This window comes from Pipra filicauda, unplaced genomic scaffold, assembly GCF_003945595.2.
Source record: "Pipra filicauda isolate LSUMZ 115617 unplaced genomic scaffold, ASM394559v2 scaffold264_size1072897_pilon, whole genome shotgun sequence".
NCBI lineage: Eukaryota > Metazoa > Chordata > Aves > Passeriformes > Pipridae > Pipra > Pipra filicauda.
Window position 1 is genome coordinate 567264 of NW_024104381.1, and position 18195 is coordinate 585458.

The 18195-nt window shown below is 59.0% G+C and overlaps 1 protein-coding gene across 1 annotated transcript; it reads right to left on the reverse strand.

Annotated features, from left to right (window-relative positions):
- Positions 1–13917: 13917 nt before the first annotated feature.
- Positions 13918–17838, reverse strand: OPTC (opticin). The gene is made up of 7 exons (XM_039382311.1): positions 17546–17838; positions 16501–16763; positions 15981–16116; positions 14916–15074; positions 14591–14793; positions 14367–14462; positions 13918–14258 (listed from the first exon to the last, which is right to left on the reverse strand). The coding sequence occupies exons 1-7, from the start codon at positions 17673–17675 to the stop codon at positions 14088–14090; spliced, it is 1158 nt and encodes a 385-aa protein (XP_039238245.1). The 5' UTR covers positions 17676–17838; the 3' UTR covers positions 13918–14087.
- Between the last annotated feature and the right edge of the window lie 357 nt (positions 17839–18195).

Here is an 18195-nt window from a genome sequence, read left to right on the forward strand (position 1 = left end):
AATTGCCCCCAGCCTGGGGCCAGGGATAACATTTTCTTGTGGGTTTGGACCACACCAAGCACCACACCACGGCCAGGAAAACCTCTCTGAGGTGAGCCTGACCTGAGCAGTGCCATGGAGCACCCTGATAATGCAGAGTCTCATGGAAAGGCCTCACCCCTGCTCGTGTTCCCTCCATCCCCAGCAAGGGATACTCAGCAATCCCTCATTTCTCCCCCCTCCCTCCCGACACCTCTCATGCAATCAGCTTTATCCCCTAATTTGTCACCAATGGGAAATGCAGCCCCTCCTCTTCCCCACTCCCCCCTGCCCCGGGTCCTTCTTCTTAAAAGAGAAATAAAACCCCATTCATCACCATAATGATTTTTATTTCCAAGCTATCCAGTGATTTATGGGGCTGTTTCCCGAAGCCATTCCCTCCTGCAGCAGATGAATGTTTAGGGGCGGGCTGGGGGTGCCGGGGGGGAGTGGGGAGGGAGACACGGGGACACCGTGGGCCAGCACGTGCCAGCAGTGCCACAGCAGCACGAGCTGGGAAAAGGGCTTAAAATGAAAGAGGGGGTCTGAGAGGAAAGGGAGATGTCACCATCCCACAGCCGAAAGCAGCCCCGGTGCCGTGTGGATGCAGGAGCACCGTGGAGCTCCCTGTGCCATCCAGGACGTGTCCCGTGGCACCTGGCACGGGCTGCCAGTGCCACCAAGCCCCGCTGGAATTTGGGGTGGTGGTAACAAACCAACCTGTTAAAATCTGGGGGATTTGGGGCCATGAAGCCCCTGCATGGATCCAGGTGGGAGCCATGCAGAGCACGCCCAGGAAGGTCTCACTGCCTGGCAGTCCCCACCACGGTGGTGACTGAGGGACAAAGGTGAGGTAGGGCTTAAATACCGCCATGATTTCGGATGGGGGGCTGGACAACAGGCAAAATCCCACCTACCCCATCCCCCAGGCAGTGCCACCCCCATCCCTCAGCCCCCCAGGGCCCCTGGCAGCTCCTGGCAGCCCCTTCACCATCCCCATTGCAGACACCTCCCAACCCAGACCCTTCCCAGCATCACCATCTCTCTGCCAATCCAGGCTGCCTGGGTGTTTATTTTTGCCTGCATTAATTTGCCCACATCTCTCTCTTTTTTTTTTTTTTTTTTTTTTTCTGTTTGTCTGAAGTTATGGCTCAATTTCAGGAGTCGAAGAAAACTCAGTTTATAAATAGTTTGCTCAAAGCACCACTTTCCTGAAGGGAGAGAAGGCAGCTCCCAGAGAGAGCTGTGTCCCCAGGGAGGGTCATCTCCAGGGGAGGGGGATTTTCATCTTTCCCACATCATCTCTGCAAAAAACACCCAAGGTTCCCAAGAAAGCTGCCAGAGTTCTTTGGGTGCTGCTCCCCAGTGCTGATGTCACAGCCAGGAGCTGGGAAGGTTGGGGACAGCCCAAGCAGAGCAGCACCATCCCTGCTTTGGGCAGGGAGATGCCCCCAGGCCTGGGTGTGATGCTGATGTTGGGAAAGAGATGGTGAAAGGAGGAAATTCTTGGGGAATTGCCACCGTTGGAGCATCCCAGCCCTGCTGCTCTCGTCACCCCTTTTAAGGCTGTCCCTGCTGTCCCCGGAGCTGCCCGTGGAGCAGGGCTGGGACTCGCTCCAGGAGGCTGAAGGAGGGAGGTTGTGTGCCCACCACTCCAGCTGAGCCTGGATATCCACTGCAGATATCCAGGACTGTGCTTTCCAGGCAGCAGGGATGGCTGCAGGCATCCTACAGGGATCCTACGGGCACCCAACCACTCCCTGGCACCCCTGGGTGCACCTCTGCCTCTGCTCAAGCAAAGGGTGCTGCAGAGCCAGCATTCCCCCAAAAAACCTGCATCCAAACATCCCTTCTCCTCTGCAAGGCCTCCCACTGGTGCTCCCAGCCAATTCCCAGCCCAAAGGCAGCACCTGATGCCTGTCTCAGTCAGGATGCAGCTCCCAGAATCCCGAGGCTTCACAGGGACCTTCAGCACTGAAATCACACCTCGGGCTCTTCCCCCGCTCCCACACACCCACAAACCCTCCTAAACCCCCCAAATCTCAAGGTGCCCAAGGCACAGGACCCAGCAGTGCCAGGATGGCTCTCAGTGCCCCTCACACAACTGTCCTGCTCTGCAGTAAAATAAAAACCCAACTATTTGCTTCAATCTGTTTTCCATCTCCACGTCCCCCCGGGCTCGACTCGCCCCTCCCGGCCCAAGGAACGGTGGCATCTGCTCCTGCTTAAAGCTGCAAAGTCACTGCCCTCTTCCAAAAAGGAGGGACATGAGGGAAAGGCAGCTCTGCACTTTGCTGTCTTTTGGGTTTTGTTGGGGTTTTTTTTTGCCGCTTTTTAAATATTTTGTAAAATAAATATTAAAGGCAGGAGGCTGGTTACTTCTCCCTCTCTCTTTCTGTTCCTGCTCAGGGTGGAAAGTTTTGCTTCAGCTCACCCTTGTGACTGGAAAAAGAGCCAGTTCAGCGCTGCAGAACAAGGGGGCGGTTTCTTCTTTCTTTCTTTCTTTTTTTTTTTTTTTAATGTCAGAGTTTTTAGGAAAGTGGTTTTGCAGGGAGGCTGCCGGGGAAAGGCAGGAGCAAACCCCCTGGAAACTCCAGAAATGATGAGGATCAAGATGTGAGGGGGAGTCTGGGGGAAGGGGTGTAGGTGGGGGAGAGAAGAGCCTGAGAGAAGAGATGGAACAGCCCTGGAGGGGAGCAGCACCACCAGGCATTGCCCTGCCCAGCAAAACCTGGGCTGGCATTTGGGGCTGGTCCCAGGGATGCTCCACCAGGCAGGGACCTGGATCAGTCCTGCAGAGCAGATCCCATGTGACAGTTCCAGGAGGGGATTGGGAGCATCCCTGGGTGTGAGGGATGTGTGTGAGGGCACTGGGGGGCTCAGGGCAGGGGAAGGAATGGGAGAGAATGGAATGGGATGGGATTTGCCCCCAGTCCTGCTGCTGTTGGAGCTGGAGCTGCTCCAAGGTTTTAACCCCAGCTCCACGTGTCTCCCACCATTTCCCAGGATGGTCTGGGAAAGGCGACATGTCCTGCTCTCTCTGCTCCCCTTAATTCCTCCCTCGCTCCAAGGAAAACCCATCAAAATCCAGGGATAGGCAAAGCTCTGCCCAGGCCCAAACCACGGTGCTTTGGCACCTGATTGCACACGGACAGGGGGGTCCGAGGGGTCAGGCAGAGCCAGCGTGTGTCCCCCCCCCTGCCCCGAGCCCCTCGGGGCTGGGCAGGGAATTCCATGCCCAGGCCGGGAGCACAGCCCTTCCCAGAGCTGTGCCCAGTCCCCGCTGCGGGCACAGACGCTCCTGCCCCGGGTGCCTGCGGAGTCAGGGACTGTCGCGCCGGCAGGAGCTGGCACGGGACCCCGGGGGACGGTGACACATCTGCGTCACCGGTGACAACACTGAGCAGCCTCGGCATCGCTGCCCAGCCCCTCCCGCCCCCGGAAAACACCCCAGCGGCCACCTGAGCCTTGTCCAGCCGCCAGCAATTCCCTGTGCCCCGGGAAGGAAGGGGGAAACGGGGAGCACGGCGGGATGCTGGAAAACCCTGGGATTCATCAGTACCACTCTGCCCCTTCTCCCAGCTCTATCCCGGGGGCTGAGCATCTTCGCCCCACACCCGGGTTTATCCTCCACCATCAGACTCCTCTCCCTGCCCTTGAGGGTAGGGATGCACCAGCCCTGCTCTCCCAGCTGTAGGAGACCCCTCTTGCCGCGGGATCATGGAGCAAACAGCGCTTTTCCAGGGAGGAGGAGGCAGCCGAGCCTGCTGCAGTGACCAAATCCGACAGAAGGAATGGAAAACAGCAGCAGGACGTGGCAGAGGCTGCCAGAGCTCTGCTCAACGAACCAGCCCCTCTCTTGTGCCCACTCCTCTTCCTTCTCCTGCAGCCCTTCCAGCATCCAAGGGATTTCCCTGTGCGGGGCAGGGCACGGGCTGTGCTCCCAGCAGTGCTGGCACAGCTCCCTGGGAAGCATTTGGTGGCACTGGAGCTGGAGCAGCAGGAGGAAGGGGGTGGCACAGGGAGCTGAAATAGCTCCTGGCTCTTCCCTGCATCCCTCCACCCTCCTCACACCTTCCCCAGTTGGGAACTGGGTATCCCACTGCCAACCCATCCCAGGCTCCCAGGGATGTGTTTATGGTGATAACTGCAGGTTTTTTGATTGCAAGGGAGGCATCAGACCCAAAACCACTGGAATGCAGGGAAGCTGTGGCTACCCCATTCCTGGGAGTGTTCAAGGGCAGGTTGGCCAGGGCTTGGAGCAACCTGGGCTAGAGGAATGTGTCCCTGCCCATGGCAGGGGGTGGAATGAGATGAGCTTCAAGGTCCCTTCTAACCCAAACCATTCCATTTCTCTGGATCCTCCTGCATCCCTGTGGCTCCTGCTGCATCCTGCTGCAAACTCTGCCCCAGCATCTTTCCCAGCCAGGTGCAGTCCACAGGCTGGAAAACATCCAGGAAACATAAAATCTGGAGTCACTAGTTTGATTAATACTTAGGAAATCTATGGAGGTGCCAGTTCAATAAACAAGTTGCTCTGGGCTCCCAAGGAAAAATCACCAGAGGCTGCTTTTCCAACCTGTGTTTGCAGGGTAAGGATGGAGGTGGTCCCTATCCAAAATGCCATCCCATGCCTCATTGAAGGGAATTATTGCCGGATTAGTGCAACAACAAGTGGTCTGGCCACAAAGCATCGCCCGTCAGCACAGGAGGAATAACTGCCCAGCATCCTCTCCCTGCCCAAGGCCAACAAAAGTCCTGCAGAAAAAGGGGAAATTGGAGAAAACCAGCACAAAACCGAGCTGCTCTGCCCCCATGTAGGGTCCCCTGCCAGCCCTTAATTCCCGGTGCCTGTAGACGACGAAGCAATTTCCACACCAGGAAGGAATTGCTGAATTAACCATCCTGCAGCGGGATGGAAAAACACCACGGGGAAAAAAAAAAAAGGGGAAAAGGACATTGTTTGAAAATCCAGACCCCAGGCAGGAACGAGTTAATCCCAGTCTGTTACCGAGATCCTCCCCAGCCGTTTCAGCAGGATTTCAGCCCCCTTTCAAAGGGGATTTTGCAACACATTTACTTGCGTTGCAAAATGAAAAGTAATTTTGGAGCTGAGAAATGGATTATGCTCTGCCGAGAAAGTGTTCAACTGGGGTCTTTTGGCAATTTGGAAAGCTTTCCTTTCCCTCCAAAAAAAACACGTTGAGACAGGAATCTGTTGAAACCAATGTTTTCCTGTAAACAAGCTGGGCTTCAACAAACCTCCACTTTCCCAGCAAAAGCAATTTGTCTAAAAATTACCAACTGGTTCTGCCTGGGCCTGGTCTCCTTCCCACAGCACGTGGTTTGATGTTGCTCCTAAAGGGTGCCCTGCTCTCCTGAGCCCCATCCCACCATTCCCCACTGCTGGAAGCAATTCCCTGACCTGCAGCAGGGCTTGGCTGGCAGCTTTTTTGGGTGTTGAAGGTGGTTTTTTTTTTTTTGCAGCTGGAAGGGACCAAAGAGATTCCACGGGCCAGGAGCATCACTCCAGCAACTCAGGGAAGCCCTGGAGGAGCAATAACATCCCTCCTGCAAAGGATCCCTGTGGCTGCTCCAGTCCCTGCATCTGCTGCTATATTTTGGTTTTATTTAAGGAAAAATTCCATAGTTTTCACCTGAAATGTGTTGGCACCATTCCATACCCGGAGCTGCCGGGACTCTCTCCTGCAGAAGCAGCGTGGCCACGGATCGGTGGGGCCACAATTACATATTGATTTCTATTTTTTCCCAGGCAACTACTAAACGGCACTGGAGGTCCCCTCCCTCCTGCCCCTGCCACGCTCAATCCCCGCAGGACAGATCAGCAGGATGGGGCAGAGCGGGAATTCCTCCCGCTCTTCCATAATCTGTCTTCACATTTTCTTTCAGCTTCGAGGCAGGATAAGCAAGTTTTCTGAGCCCTGGCCCCTCTCCCACGCTGGTGACACCATCAAACACATTCATGAAGAGCCATTAACGAACGATTCAAAGTGCTCCAACCTCGATGGCCAGGGCAGCAAACAGGGACAGAGCTGTGGCCCCTGCCGATCGAAGCAGATCCACGGCATCACCACCCCAGAGCCCTGCACTCTCTCCCCCCCATTCATCACCCTAATGGGGATTTTTATACTTATTACGGTCTCAGCAGCTGACGTTTATTGATTTTGACACCGCAGGGTTTTAATCAGGGAGCTGGAACCAAAGGGTCACTGCTGCGCAGACAGAGCCCCACGGGAGGGGCAGAATCACCCCCCAGCTGAAGGCGCTGCTGGGTGCACGGGGATGCCACTGGCATGGGTGGTGGCACTGGGAGGGCAGCGAGTGGCGGGGGCTGGGAGAAGGTTTGCAAAGCAGGGAGCACCTGAGCGGCGGATTTTCACACCTCAGACGCTGCCTCGGAGCCGCTCCCCCCCCCAGAGCCGGTGAGTCACCAGAGCTCCTTATGCAATTGTGGGGAAAAAAAGCTCTAATTGCAGAGCTAATACAGGGAGTGACACACGCCAGCACCGAGAGCTGTGTTGTTCAATTAGAAATTACCCACATCCATATTTATAGAGCCTCCCTTCCAGCACGGAGCCATCGGCCCTTCCCAACGTCCCCCCTCCAAGAAGCAGCAGCACCCGGCGGGTCCTTTAGATGGGAATCACCTGCTCTCTGCCTAAAGCAGCTCTGGGGGCAAATGCAAAGCAAACACACTTAAAAGACAAAGAAACGGAGGTGCAGAAGGCGCCGCAGCGGCACCTCCCCGGCCCTCCCGCTGCTGGTGTTCATCAGGAGTACGGCAGGCACAGGGAGAGGCATCGATCCGCCCAGGAATCATTAATTCATAAGCACAACTATTGATCCTCGTGCATGTCCTCATGCCAGTTGAGTCGGCACGGCCATGTGAGCCCCCTCCAGAGCCGGGCAGTGAGGAGCAGTTGGATGGGGAGGGGCAGATCTGGCTCTGCCACCCCCCGGGGATTCTCCCAGCCTAAGGAATGTCTTGGCAAAGCCACCTAAAGACCTGCTGCAGCCCAGCTCCCTCTGCTCCTCCCTGTCTGCCCACCTACCTGCGGGATGTGCCGCTGCAGCCTGTCTGTCCATCCCAGGTGTCCCTCTGTCCCCAGCTCGTGTCCTCTGCCTCTTCAGCCAACCCTGGGCACTCTGGATCCAGGCAGGGAAAGGGAATAATTTCCATTTAGACAAAAGAACATTTAAGCTGCTGAGTGGGCCCCTGAGCCAAGTCCCCCCATCCCTGCTCCACAGCCTCCACCATTCCCATCCCATGGAGGGGCCCAGCACCCCCTGAGCCCCTGCAGGGCTTTCCATCCCAGCCACAGGTCACCTGGGTGAAGCTGGGGGGAAAAAGAGGCCACAGAGGTGTGTGAGGGACTGGTGTCCTCTTCCATGGCTCTCTGAATCCTTGGGAAATGCCCCTTTCACCCCGTGCCTCAGTTCCCCTCACCTTCAGAGATCTCATCCCTCTCTGCCATCAGCACCGAGCTGGGGATGAGCAGAAGGGGCAGGTTTGGGGGTGTGACCAGCACACTCAGAGCCCTTTTAGATCTGATCACCTTTCATTAATGAGGGGTCAATCAGAACAACCTGTTGATGGAGTTGGAGGAAACTCCCATGAGAGAGAACATGGCTGTTCCCCCCAAAATCCACACACCCTTCTCTGAACACCTTGACCTCCTGCTGCCACCATGGCTGTCATTTCCCCTCCACAGACAGAGGCTCTGGGGGGTGACAGGTCCCTGGTCCCCATGGGAGGGACCATCTGGCATCTCCCAGGGACTCAGTTGAGATGCAGAGCCCATCCCTGCCCTCGCTGGGGTCATTTTTTCTCTCTGCTTGGCTGGTCCGTGCAGACACTTGTCACCTGCTCCAGCCTGTCCTGCGAGTCCCCGGGGACAGAGCGAGGGGGTGACACCTCCCTGGAGCTGATGGTCCATCCTGGTGGGACAGGGGTGGGGACAGAGCTGTCTGCTGCAGCCCTGCACGGGGTGGGGGGGGAACCATCCCTGGTGCCCCCATCAGCTGAGGGGGCAGAGCTGGCACTGGGAGGGCAGAGCTGGCAGCCCTGGGGAGGGGACAGGCACAGAGACAGCCAGAGAGCACGGAAAGGTGGAGGAGAGAGAGCACAGGCAATCCATTTGCGATGTGAATCGATTCCTAATGTGCCCGGGAGCCTGCCTGGCTCTCGGGGAAGCGCTGGGAGCCGGTGCTTAGCAAAGCTGTCCACGGCCCACTGCAGTAAAACCCTCATTACCTCATCACCAGGAGCCCGGGGGGACAGGGACAGCGGGGGGGCTGCATGTCCCCAGCAAGCAGTGACCCTCCAACCTCCAGCCAGGGTCACTCACCCCAGCGATGGACACGGGGGAAAATCCCGTCCTGGCAGCACACTGGGGCTCTCCCGGGGGTCTCTGCTGCCCCCTCGGCAAGGGAAGTGTCCTGGGAAGTGACAGCTCAAATTCCCCCACCCTGGCTTGCCTGGTTGGGTGGACATGTGGTGACACAAAGCAACGTCCCTACAAAGCAGTCATGGAAAAAATAGCCAGAGGGAAGCTCCTGTGGGGCGTTGGAGTGGCAGTGAGCCCCAAGGCCTCGCAGGGAAGTGCATCCCCATGGACAGGGCTGGCACAGCCCTCGGGAGCTGCACGGTGGCTTTGGCTGTTCAGCAGAGCCAAACCTCTCCATTCAGCTGAAAGCACCAGGGGAGGGACAGGTAGGCAGAAATAATTACTCAAGCAGCAATTTGGGGTAAGCATGTTCTGCGTTCCCACAATTTTCCCTGCGGGGAAGCCTTTTCCCAACCTCTCGAGAAAACAGATTTCTCATGGGCTGAACACCGGGTCCTTTCCCTGTAATCTTCCAACTCAAACATATATTTCGCTGATCATAAATTAGCAATACTTGCACTCGCTCGCTCAAAGCTGTTTCTCTCTTCCCCCACTCCAGGTTTTTCCACATCCTACAGAAATGGAAGCTCCGGGCTCCGGGTGGTTATTTTAAAAGGCGCCGATCAATCAGAGCCGGGCTGGGCTCCCCTCCTCCCGTTGGGCTCCACAGCTCACCAACACACGGCTGCTGCCTCCCCAAACCCCTCCCGAGGGGAGCAGCACCCCCAAGCCAACGCGTGGCCACCCCAAATCACTCTTGGAAGAGCTTGGCTTCAGGCCAATTTAAAAAAAAAAATAAATCTAAAGCCAGGAATGGAGAAACCCTGAGCTGGGGAATGAATTCCCAGTGGGGGAGACCCTCGTGCCCAGCAGGACGCTGGTCCTTGTCCCAGCAGTTCTGGAGAAGCCTGGATTGCAGCATGGAAAAGCCACTTATTGGAATTTTCCTCCCTTTCATCATTTCTCCCTGGTCAGACTCTTGGCACACTCAGCCGAGGGAGACGGTGCAGGAACAGAATCACCTTGGGAACGATGCTGGAGAGACTCTGCCCTGTGCAGCAACAGGTCAGGATGCTCAGGGGCAGGATCCAGGATCTGGGATCACCATCAGGGGGAGAATCCCCTCATTTTGGGGAGACAGACACCCATCTTTCACCCCCCCCAAGGAGGTGACGCTCACTCCTGGCTGCAACGGGGACATCAGCTCCCACTCCACGGGCATCCTGCAGCCCAGCCCATCTCCCTGGGAGAGGCACTTCCAGCAGAGATTCCCCCTCCTCGGCTCCATCCCCCCCATCTCCCTGCTCCCTCCCCCCAGGCCAGGCCCCCCGGAGCTGTTCCCTCTGCAGGATCTGGGTTAAGCCGAGCCCCCCTCCCCAGGGACACGTGCTCCCGACACGGAGCCTTTCCCAGGCGTCAGGGCTCCTGTTGACAAGCCCTAACGCGGCGCTGCCAATAATAGCAGTGTCTTGGTCACATCTCCCACCCTGGAGCCGCTCAGGGCACGGGGCCCCACTCTGGAGCAGGGTGGGGGAGAGCCAGGAGAGCCCCCAGCCCTTTGGAGACCCCAGGGGGTGCTGCAGGGAGGGGGCTGATCTGGAGAAATCTGAATTTCCACGGATTATTTTTACACTAAACATTCACAATTTGGGGGGGGGGAGGGGAGATGTGAAAAGGCAAAGAATGTGTTTTCTTCATTTTTTGCTGCATTTTTTTTTTTCCTCCTCCTTTTTTTTTCCAGTGGTGAAGTGGAAAATGGGGAGAAGAAAAGCCCAAGCAGTTTCCCCCCCCCATATTTCCATTGTTGAGTTTCCCTGGAGGGACCCAGGGAACTGTCTGCACCCCGGAGATAATTCATGGGCGGCGCTTTCATCTCCAGAGCCCTCGCAGCTCCCACCTAATGAATCCCAGCACTGGGATCCTTCAGAAAAAAAAGGGAGAGAGCTGGAATTGGAGCAGCACCACGGCCCTCCCGGGGTGGTCACTGTTCCTGACTCCAGCAGTGCCGGGGACGGGGGACCCCTCAGGCCCAGGGCACCCTTTGGATGCGACGCTTCAGGAATATAGGCAGGAAAAAGAGTTTCTGCTCAGCCTGGGGGAGCCTGGTGCCAGTCCAGCTGCCTGGCATGGGGGCAGGGAGTGGGACACATGGGAGCCAGCCCTGGTGCAGGGTGGTGGGAGGTGGCTGAGGGCTCTGGTCCAGCCTGGAGCAGCACAAACAGCCGCCCCGAGCGATCGCACGCGGAGCACAAACCAGTGCCTCGAGCCAAGAGCCAGGGAAGGGCTATAAATAACGCTGTTATCATCCCTGCCTCGCTCCCTCGGCGAGCTGGGCCACAGCATTTCCTCCCCAGCAGCGTTTAAGGGTGATTTCTGGCCTGGAGGAGGCCAGGAGCTTGTCAGCATCCCCACTGCAGTGGCCCTTTTCCAGCCTGCCATTGATCTGGCACTTGGCTGATAAACCCACCGGTTGCCTGCCCGAGGCAAACACAGCCACTGTCCCAGACAGAGACCTGTGTTATCCATGTGGCCTCTTCCCAGCTTGCCTGGGGCCCAGGAAGGCTAAAAGCCTCCATCCTCCTCCTCCTCCTGCTGCTGTGATTCCTGTTCCACATCCCTGACCCGGCCAGCACTGCTCTGCTCCTGACTCAGACCTCCCAACCCTGGGCTGCCCTGGCTGAGAAGCTGCAAAGGGACAGGAGAGGATGGCTCTGTCCCCACGTGGTGGCCAAGGGACACCAGGTTGCTCCTGGTCACGCAGGTGGGAGGAAAACAGAGAAGAAATTTGGGTGGGGAGCAGGGAGTGGGAGCTCCTTACTCCCTGGGGGATGAGAACCTGTGGGAGGAAGAGGACAGAAGAGGATGAAGGCAGCTCATAAACAGCCACAGAGTCCCACAAGGATGTCACATGCTGTCCCAGCTCCTAAATCAGCCCGAGGGAAGGAGTGTGCTCATGTCACGCTCCCCAGGAGACAGAGCCAGGGGAGGGAGAAGGATCCTGCTCTCCAGGCTCGGAGGCTTCCCTGTCTGTGCTCTGGTGCTGGTTCAGGATGCAGGGCTGGGGCTGGGAGGAGAGTGGGGCGGGGGAGGGCAGGATGGAGGAGGAGGGGGGCCCATATGGAGAAGCTTCTCCCAGAGAGCGGCAAGATGCTGAGCTGGCGTGAGCTCGGGAGCTCTCGGAGCCGACACTGCGAGAGCCAAGCAATCAATATGTGAAAATCCAGCCCAGGCGAGGAAGGTGACCTTGAGAGGCAGAGAGGGGAGGGAGGAGGGAGTGGAGCTGCAGGAATTACACACGGAGATGCTCCCCGGGCGAGGGGGGAGGGATGGGGGGAACGAGAGGGCAGAGCCTCTCTGACACCCACTGCCAGCCCCAGCCCCGGGGAAGGCTCCAGGACAGGATCCAGCCAGCCCGGGGTGCTGGGGGAGGGCCTGGGGACAGTCCATTCCCATGGGCTTTTCCCCCAGGAAAGGGCTGTGGGGCCAGTGGCAGGAGGGGGTTGCTGTTGCCCCACCATGGCAACAACAAGGGCACAACCAATAACTGCCCATCATCCTCTGCACAATCAATAACAGCAAACAGTGGGGCTGAGCCCCTCTCAGCCCTCTCCCAAAATCAGCCCCAGCTCAGCCCCCTCCAGGGCTCTGGGCAAAGGAAGACCTGCTGGCCCAGCCTGCTCCCTCCTCCCCTGGGGCTGAGGGGACCCAAAAGCCACACAAGGCAAGACAACCCCCCCGAATCTCAACTGTCCCCCAGCAGAGTCCTCCCAGAGCCCCCATTAATCTTAGAAAAGTTGGGTTTCTGGAAATCCAGGAGCCCCACAGACACCCCTGACCCACCTCACTCTGCTCCCCATGACACCAACCCTCCTCCCCTCTGCAGCTCCTTCTGATCCTTCCTCTGCCAACTCCAACCACCTGGGCTATTCCCAGTGCCTGAGCTATTCCCAGCACCTGGGCATTCCTGAGAGGTGCCAAGGCCACCCCGTGAGGGAGGGAACCAGCAGAGGAGGGAGTTTGCAGTCCAGTGTTAAGGTCAGGCCTTTCCAAACACTCTGCCTTGCCCTCTAGTGGGACGAATGCGAAGGGCCGGGACGTGCTGTTGGGAAAAGTTGGCCAACTCCATCCCGCTGGAACTGAGCTGGGCTGGCGGCAATCCCGCATCCCACGGGAGCAGGTGACGTCACCGAGGGAAAGGATGGAGTGAAGGTGTGGGAAGGATGGATGGGGAAGGAGCAGAGCTGTGGGGATGGACAGACAGGGGGTCCGTGGGTGCAGCTGTTCCAAAGATGACACGACAGCAGCGGTAATAAATCCTGACATTTCAGATCCAGCCTGAAAGGAAAAGCTGGATTAGCTTCAAATTCCCATTTACCAAGGGCCTTGGCTTTTGGATCAGCATAATCCACGTCCAAGCTGGGTTTTGCATGGGAGAGAAAGGCAAGGGGAGAGGGGGGTGCCCACACAGGCTCCCTGTGCTGTGCCAGCGCCGCAGCCTCACCCGGTGCCCCTGGGTGAGGAGCTGGATCCTCCTCTGAGGTTTTCTCCAGGTGCCCCTGGGTGAGGAGCTGGATCCTCCTCTGAGGTTTTCTCCAGGTGCCCCTGGGTGAGGAGCTGGATCCTCCTCTGAGGTTTTCTCCAGGTGCCCCTGGGTGAGGAGCTGGATCCTCCTCTGAGGTTTTCTCCAGCCGCCTCGTTTGCCTCCCCAGGCCTGGAGGACGTGGGCTGAGCTCAGTGGTTTAGGTTCAGGAGTTTGGAATCTCCAGGGATGTGTCATCCCTCTCACGGTGCGTGTTTGTTACATGTGTATAAAAATATAGAGGATGAATACATTAGATTTAAAATATCTCACCACTGGGCAGCTCTTTTTGGGTGTTGAAAGCTGGGTTGATATGAGATATTTTAACTCTCTTCGAGTGATTTTCCTGCTGGTCCTGGGGCTGTTTGACTCCAGGCTCTGGTGCTGCTCCAGCTTTCTCTGCAGTCCCAAACCCAGGGATGCTCTCCCTCCAGGCAGAGGCTCATGCTGGAGATCCCACTTAGTGCCAGGACAATTCCAAATCCCAGTGTCCCTGGGGCCACAGGACTTCTGGGGGTCTGGGATGAGGTGATGGAGGATTCCAGATGCCCTTTGCTGGGTTTTCCCGTTGCATCCTCTTGGGGAGCACACAGGGACAGTCCAGCTGTGGCCACAGCTCACACCTGGATGGGCCAACACCCCTCTGGAATTGCACCTATGGAGCTGGGGACAGGTCAAACCTGATGTGGCCAAAACATCTCCCTGGAGCAATACAGCTGCCAACCCCTATCCAGGAACCTCCAAAAGCTGACACAGAGGGGTCTTCCCAAGGCCCTGGGAGGGAATTGAAGAAATGGGACACAGGGAAGTCCCATCTTTGCAAACCAGCACTGTTCCCAAAGCAGCTGCTGGGCTGGGGCTGGGCAAGGGCTTCCCGCTGCTCTCACTGTCGAGAACGAGACATTGAACGCATTTAAAAGTCCTCATTTCATTATTACTTTATTATCCCTGCTCTGCCCCGGGCCTGAGCTCACCCTGGGGTGAAACACAGCAGCCTTAACCTCACGTTTTCCACGGGCAGCAGGGGCTGAGGGCTCTGGGGTGCTCTGGGGATGTTCCCCCGGGTTTCCCAGCACTGGGGCTCAGGAGAAGCGGCCCGTGGGCAGGCGGGGCAGGCAGAAGTAGGCGTCGGGGAAGAGGCTGAGGTTGATGGGGTTGCCGTCCAGGCGAATGTCCTCCAGCGCCCTGCGGACCTGGCTGTGGTCCTGGCTGTCACAGAACGTGTCCTCGTGCATCGTCCGGATGTTGTTGTTCTGCGCGGGGAAAGGGACAAATCAATGGGATAAGGGGGAGGAGGAGGAGGGAAAGGTGGGCTCTGCCAGACTCAGGTGCAGACAAACCCGGGTCCGGGCCCACCTCACCTGGAGGTGCAGGGAGCGCAGGCTCTCGGGAAGGGGCGCCGGGATAAAATCCAGCTGGTTATCGGACAGGTGGAGAAACTGCAGCTGCTTCAGGTCCTGTGGGAAGAAGGGGGAGATAAACCTCCCCGCTCCCAGCCCTGCTCCCAGCCCTGCTGGACCATCCCTTCACCCCTCGGCATGGCAGGTTTGGGCTCAGACCCGCCGGGATTCACCCCCCCACGCACCCGGAACGCCTCGGGCCGGAGGCCGGCGCTGGGGATCCTGTTGAGCCGGGCGTCGAGGCGGACGATGCTGCGGGGCAGCTCGGGCAGGGCCGTCAGCCTGTTCTCGGGCAGGATGAGCTCCTGCAGGCTGGGCAGCCGGCGGAAGGCGTCCACGTCCGCCCAGGAGATGGAATTGCTGCTCAGGTCTATCCGCTTCAGCTTCTCTGGGGGGGAGCGGAGGGAGGAGATGAAGAGGGACAGAGGCAGAAGCTTTTATTCCCCGTGCCCCACTCGGGGCCTGATCCCTCCCCGGCCCCTCCCCGGCCCCTCCCTGGCCCCGGCGTACCCAGCCCCGTGAAGTCCGCGGCGCGCACGGCCCCGATGCGGTTGAAGCGGGCGTACAGGTACGTGGTCTCCGGGGGCAGGGCCGGGATGTGCTCCAGGTCGGCGTCGTCGCAGTACACGGAGGTGCCGATGCACAGGCAGAGCAGGCAGCTGGGCAGCCCTGGGGGGGCACAGGCACCCTTGGCATGGCCCCCCCGAAGCATGCAGGGAGGTGGGGGGACGCGCCCACCCTGCCCATGCTGAGGGGGCACCGAGTTTTTATCACCCAGAGCTGTCACGGCCCCAAAACCTTCCCCGGAGGACCAGCCCAGGGCACCTCACCCAGGGAAGGACCAGACACTCCCAGCCAAAGGAGCTGCTGATAAACGAGCTGGTCAGGGCCAAATCCCTCTCCTGGGAGAAGGGAGGATGTAAAGCTGCCAAACGCAGCAGCCTCACACCCAGGGCTCTCCCAGCCCCCTGAGTTTGGCCACTGAATGAAACAAAACAAGAGAAAAAGTTTTGCATCGAGCAAAACATCTGTCTCGGCTGCCTGAGGGTCCCAGTGCACTGGGCAGCGGGGGCAGGGGGGTAAAGCCATGTCCCCCCCACACGTGCTCCCTCTCCTCTCCCCCAGCTCCTGTCCAAGTCTCCCACAAGACTCTGCATCCATTAGTGGAGGACTTCAAAGCAGCAAGGCAACAATTTCCCTTTGCCTCCCACTTAATTTGTCCCAGTCCTGAGTGACAGAAAATGAATAAAGATATTTATCCCTCGCTACAGGATTTTAATTGTCACTAATCTAATTGCTACTCTGTCCGACTGTCGCAATGCCTCCGCTCATTAAAATGTTGCTGCTTTGCTGGAGCTCTTGTTTCCCAGAAATCTCTCTGCAGCCCTCCTGCCTGCTGTGTGAGAAGACTCACCCCCAACACCCTGTCTCCTCGCTGGCCTGGCAGAGCAAATAGCTGCTGCTGCCTGCTGGTGGCACGAGAACTCGCTCCTTATTCTCCAGAGCCCCAGCCCTGCCAATCCTGGGACACGTGGATGGATCCCACAGGAACCGAGCCCAGAGCTCCACACTCACCCTGCACGGGGATGGGCGCTGGGTGGATGGGACCAGCAGTGCTTGGAGGCTGCAGTTTCGGGGTTTCAGCCGTGGCACCCAGGTCTGGGAGAGTTTCGGGGTCCTTGGGGCGAGGAGCCAAGGTGCCAACCTCGATCTGCAAGCACAGCCTGGGGTGAGGGGGAGAGGCTGAGCAGATCCTGCCCTTCCCCTCTCCAGGGTGGGCAGCGCTGCTCAAGGGCACTGGATGGGTTTTACTGAAAACACAGCTCCTCCTTGACGAGCTCTCCCAGCTCTCCAACACCCCCCCCTCCTTCCAGAGGGATGCAGGAAACCTCGAGTCCAGGTTCCTGCAGTGATGCTCCCACCAGGCAGAGGCTGGGGTCAGGTAAAGCCTTTCCTGCCACCAGCAAGAGCAGTGGGAGAGCTGCCAGGGTTTGCAGGCTTGTGCAAGAGGCTGGTTCTGCAGCTGTGCCCCATCCAACCCTTGGACCAAACCCCTTTCTTGGGATTCACCCTGGGAACAGCTGCACCCCCTCACCTTGGGAGCCAGGTCCCCGTAGTCGTAGAGCTCCTCGTAGTTGCTCAGGTCGAGGATCTCCCCATAGCTGTCCAGAGTCAGGTCATAGTTGTCCAGGTCCAGGTTTTCATAGAGGGCCAGGTCAGCTTTTGGCTTCTCGGCCTTCCTCCTCTCCTTGACTGGCATAGCCCAGGCTGCCCCCAGGCACAGGCTGGCCATGCCCAGCCAGGCCAGGCTCCACATCCTGCCCCCGGCCAGGGTCACTGCTCCTGGGGACTGTGATCCTGGGGGATGCAGAGCTGGGATGTGGCTGGAGCCAGCCCTGCTCTGCAGCCGTGGGGGACGAACAGCCCCCGGCCCCGGGGCCGCTCCACGTCCCTTTTCTGTTCAGCCCATGTCACGCTCGGCTGGGTGGCTGTGCAGGGGAGGCCCCGTGGCCGTGCAGGGCTGCCCGTGCTTCCCGTGCTTCCCAGCTTTCCCAGCCCCACAGAGCCTGGGAGGGGGTCGGGGTCCTGCTCTGGCCCCGAGGTGATGGGTGAAGCTGGTCACTGGCCCAACAAACCCAGCAGCTGAGCAAAAATGGCCCCAGGATCCCAGGAACTGCTGCTCCCACCCCCAGGACTAAATCCCAGGGTGCTGCTCCTGAGCCTCCAGCATCCGGGGGGGACCAGAGGCCACAGGGTCCCTGGGACTCGACCCTGAGCCCAGGGGCTGCCTGCACAAGACCCCCACATTCCTGGCAGCTCCACATCCAAACCCGCCAGAGTCCATTCCCAAAGGATCTCCCTCTCACCGGGCTGCACGTCCACAGGAGCTCCCCCGGCAGGCCAGGAGGAGGGTCCCGGCACCCACCAGCCTCCCACGTGTCTCTCCAAAACCAAAAGCAAAAGCAACGACCCAGCCCGGAGCTTTTGCACCCCAAGCTGAGGGTGCTGCTCCCCAGTTCCTGCTGTTTTCCCCCGGATCAAGCCCTTCCCAGTGCACTGAGCCCCCCAGCCCCCAACCCTGCCGGCCCCCCAGCTCGCCCCAGCCCAGGGGGAGCCAAAGGAAGGCGGCATGGACGTACCCCCGTCCCCTCCTCCTCGGCGTGCGAGAGCCCCGCTCGGCTCCACGGGCTGGTGCGCTGGCTGGGGAAGGGCTGCCGGGCTTTTAATGCATGGAGAGGAGGAGGGGGGCTGCACGGAGGGGTCTGGCATGGCCGCCGCCGAGGGGAGAGGCAGGATGCGGCCAATCAAGCCAGAAACCCCCCTGCTGGGAACTTATATTGTCCCCAGGGGCGAGCCAGCCCCAATAGTGGCTGTCCTCCAATAGCCCAGCCGGGTGTCTGGGGCTGTGGGGGAACGGGATGGGGTGGGAGGGATGGGGAATGTGCTCCCTGCCCCGGCGTCCCCGTGAGCAATGGGACACACAGCCCTGGGCAGAGGGGACAGAGCCGGCGCCATCCCTGCCTCGACAGGCCCAGGCCCTGCCAGCAGAGAGCGATTTCCAGCCGTGTCCATCCCCAGGGATGCAGGAAGGGCCAAGCACCGGGCACGACCCCCCTTGCTGATCCGGGTTTCAGCTGGGGGGGGCCCAGTGAGCATCCCAGCCCTGGGGAAGGTGTGGCACAGCCCCATCCCAGCAGCCAGACAGCTGGGGACACTCAGCTCATCCACCCCGACTCACCTCCCGAGGGGCTCAGCACCCCCCACCCTTTGCGCTCTGGTGGTTTGGGGG

Bases quoted from the DNA above. Each gene is read 5' to 3' on its own strand.
- OPTC (XM_039382311.1), bottom strand. From the start codon at position 17,675: ATGCCAGACCCCTCCGTGCAGCCCCCCTCCTCCTCTCCATGCATTAAA. The intron at 16,764-17,545 runs GTACGTCCATGC...TGCATCCCCCAG, and splicing joins CCGAGGAGGAGGGGACGGGG to GATCACAGTCCCCAGGAGCA. The intron at 14,794-14,915 runs GTACGCCGGGGC...GCTCCCCCCCAG, and splicing joins CGCGGACTTCACGGGGCTGG to AGAAGCTGAAGCGGATAGAC.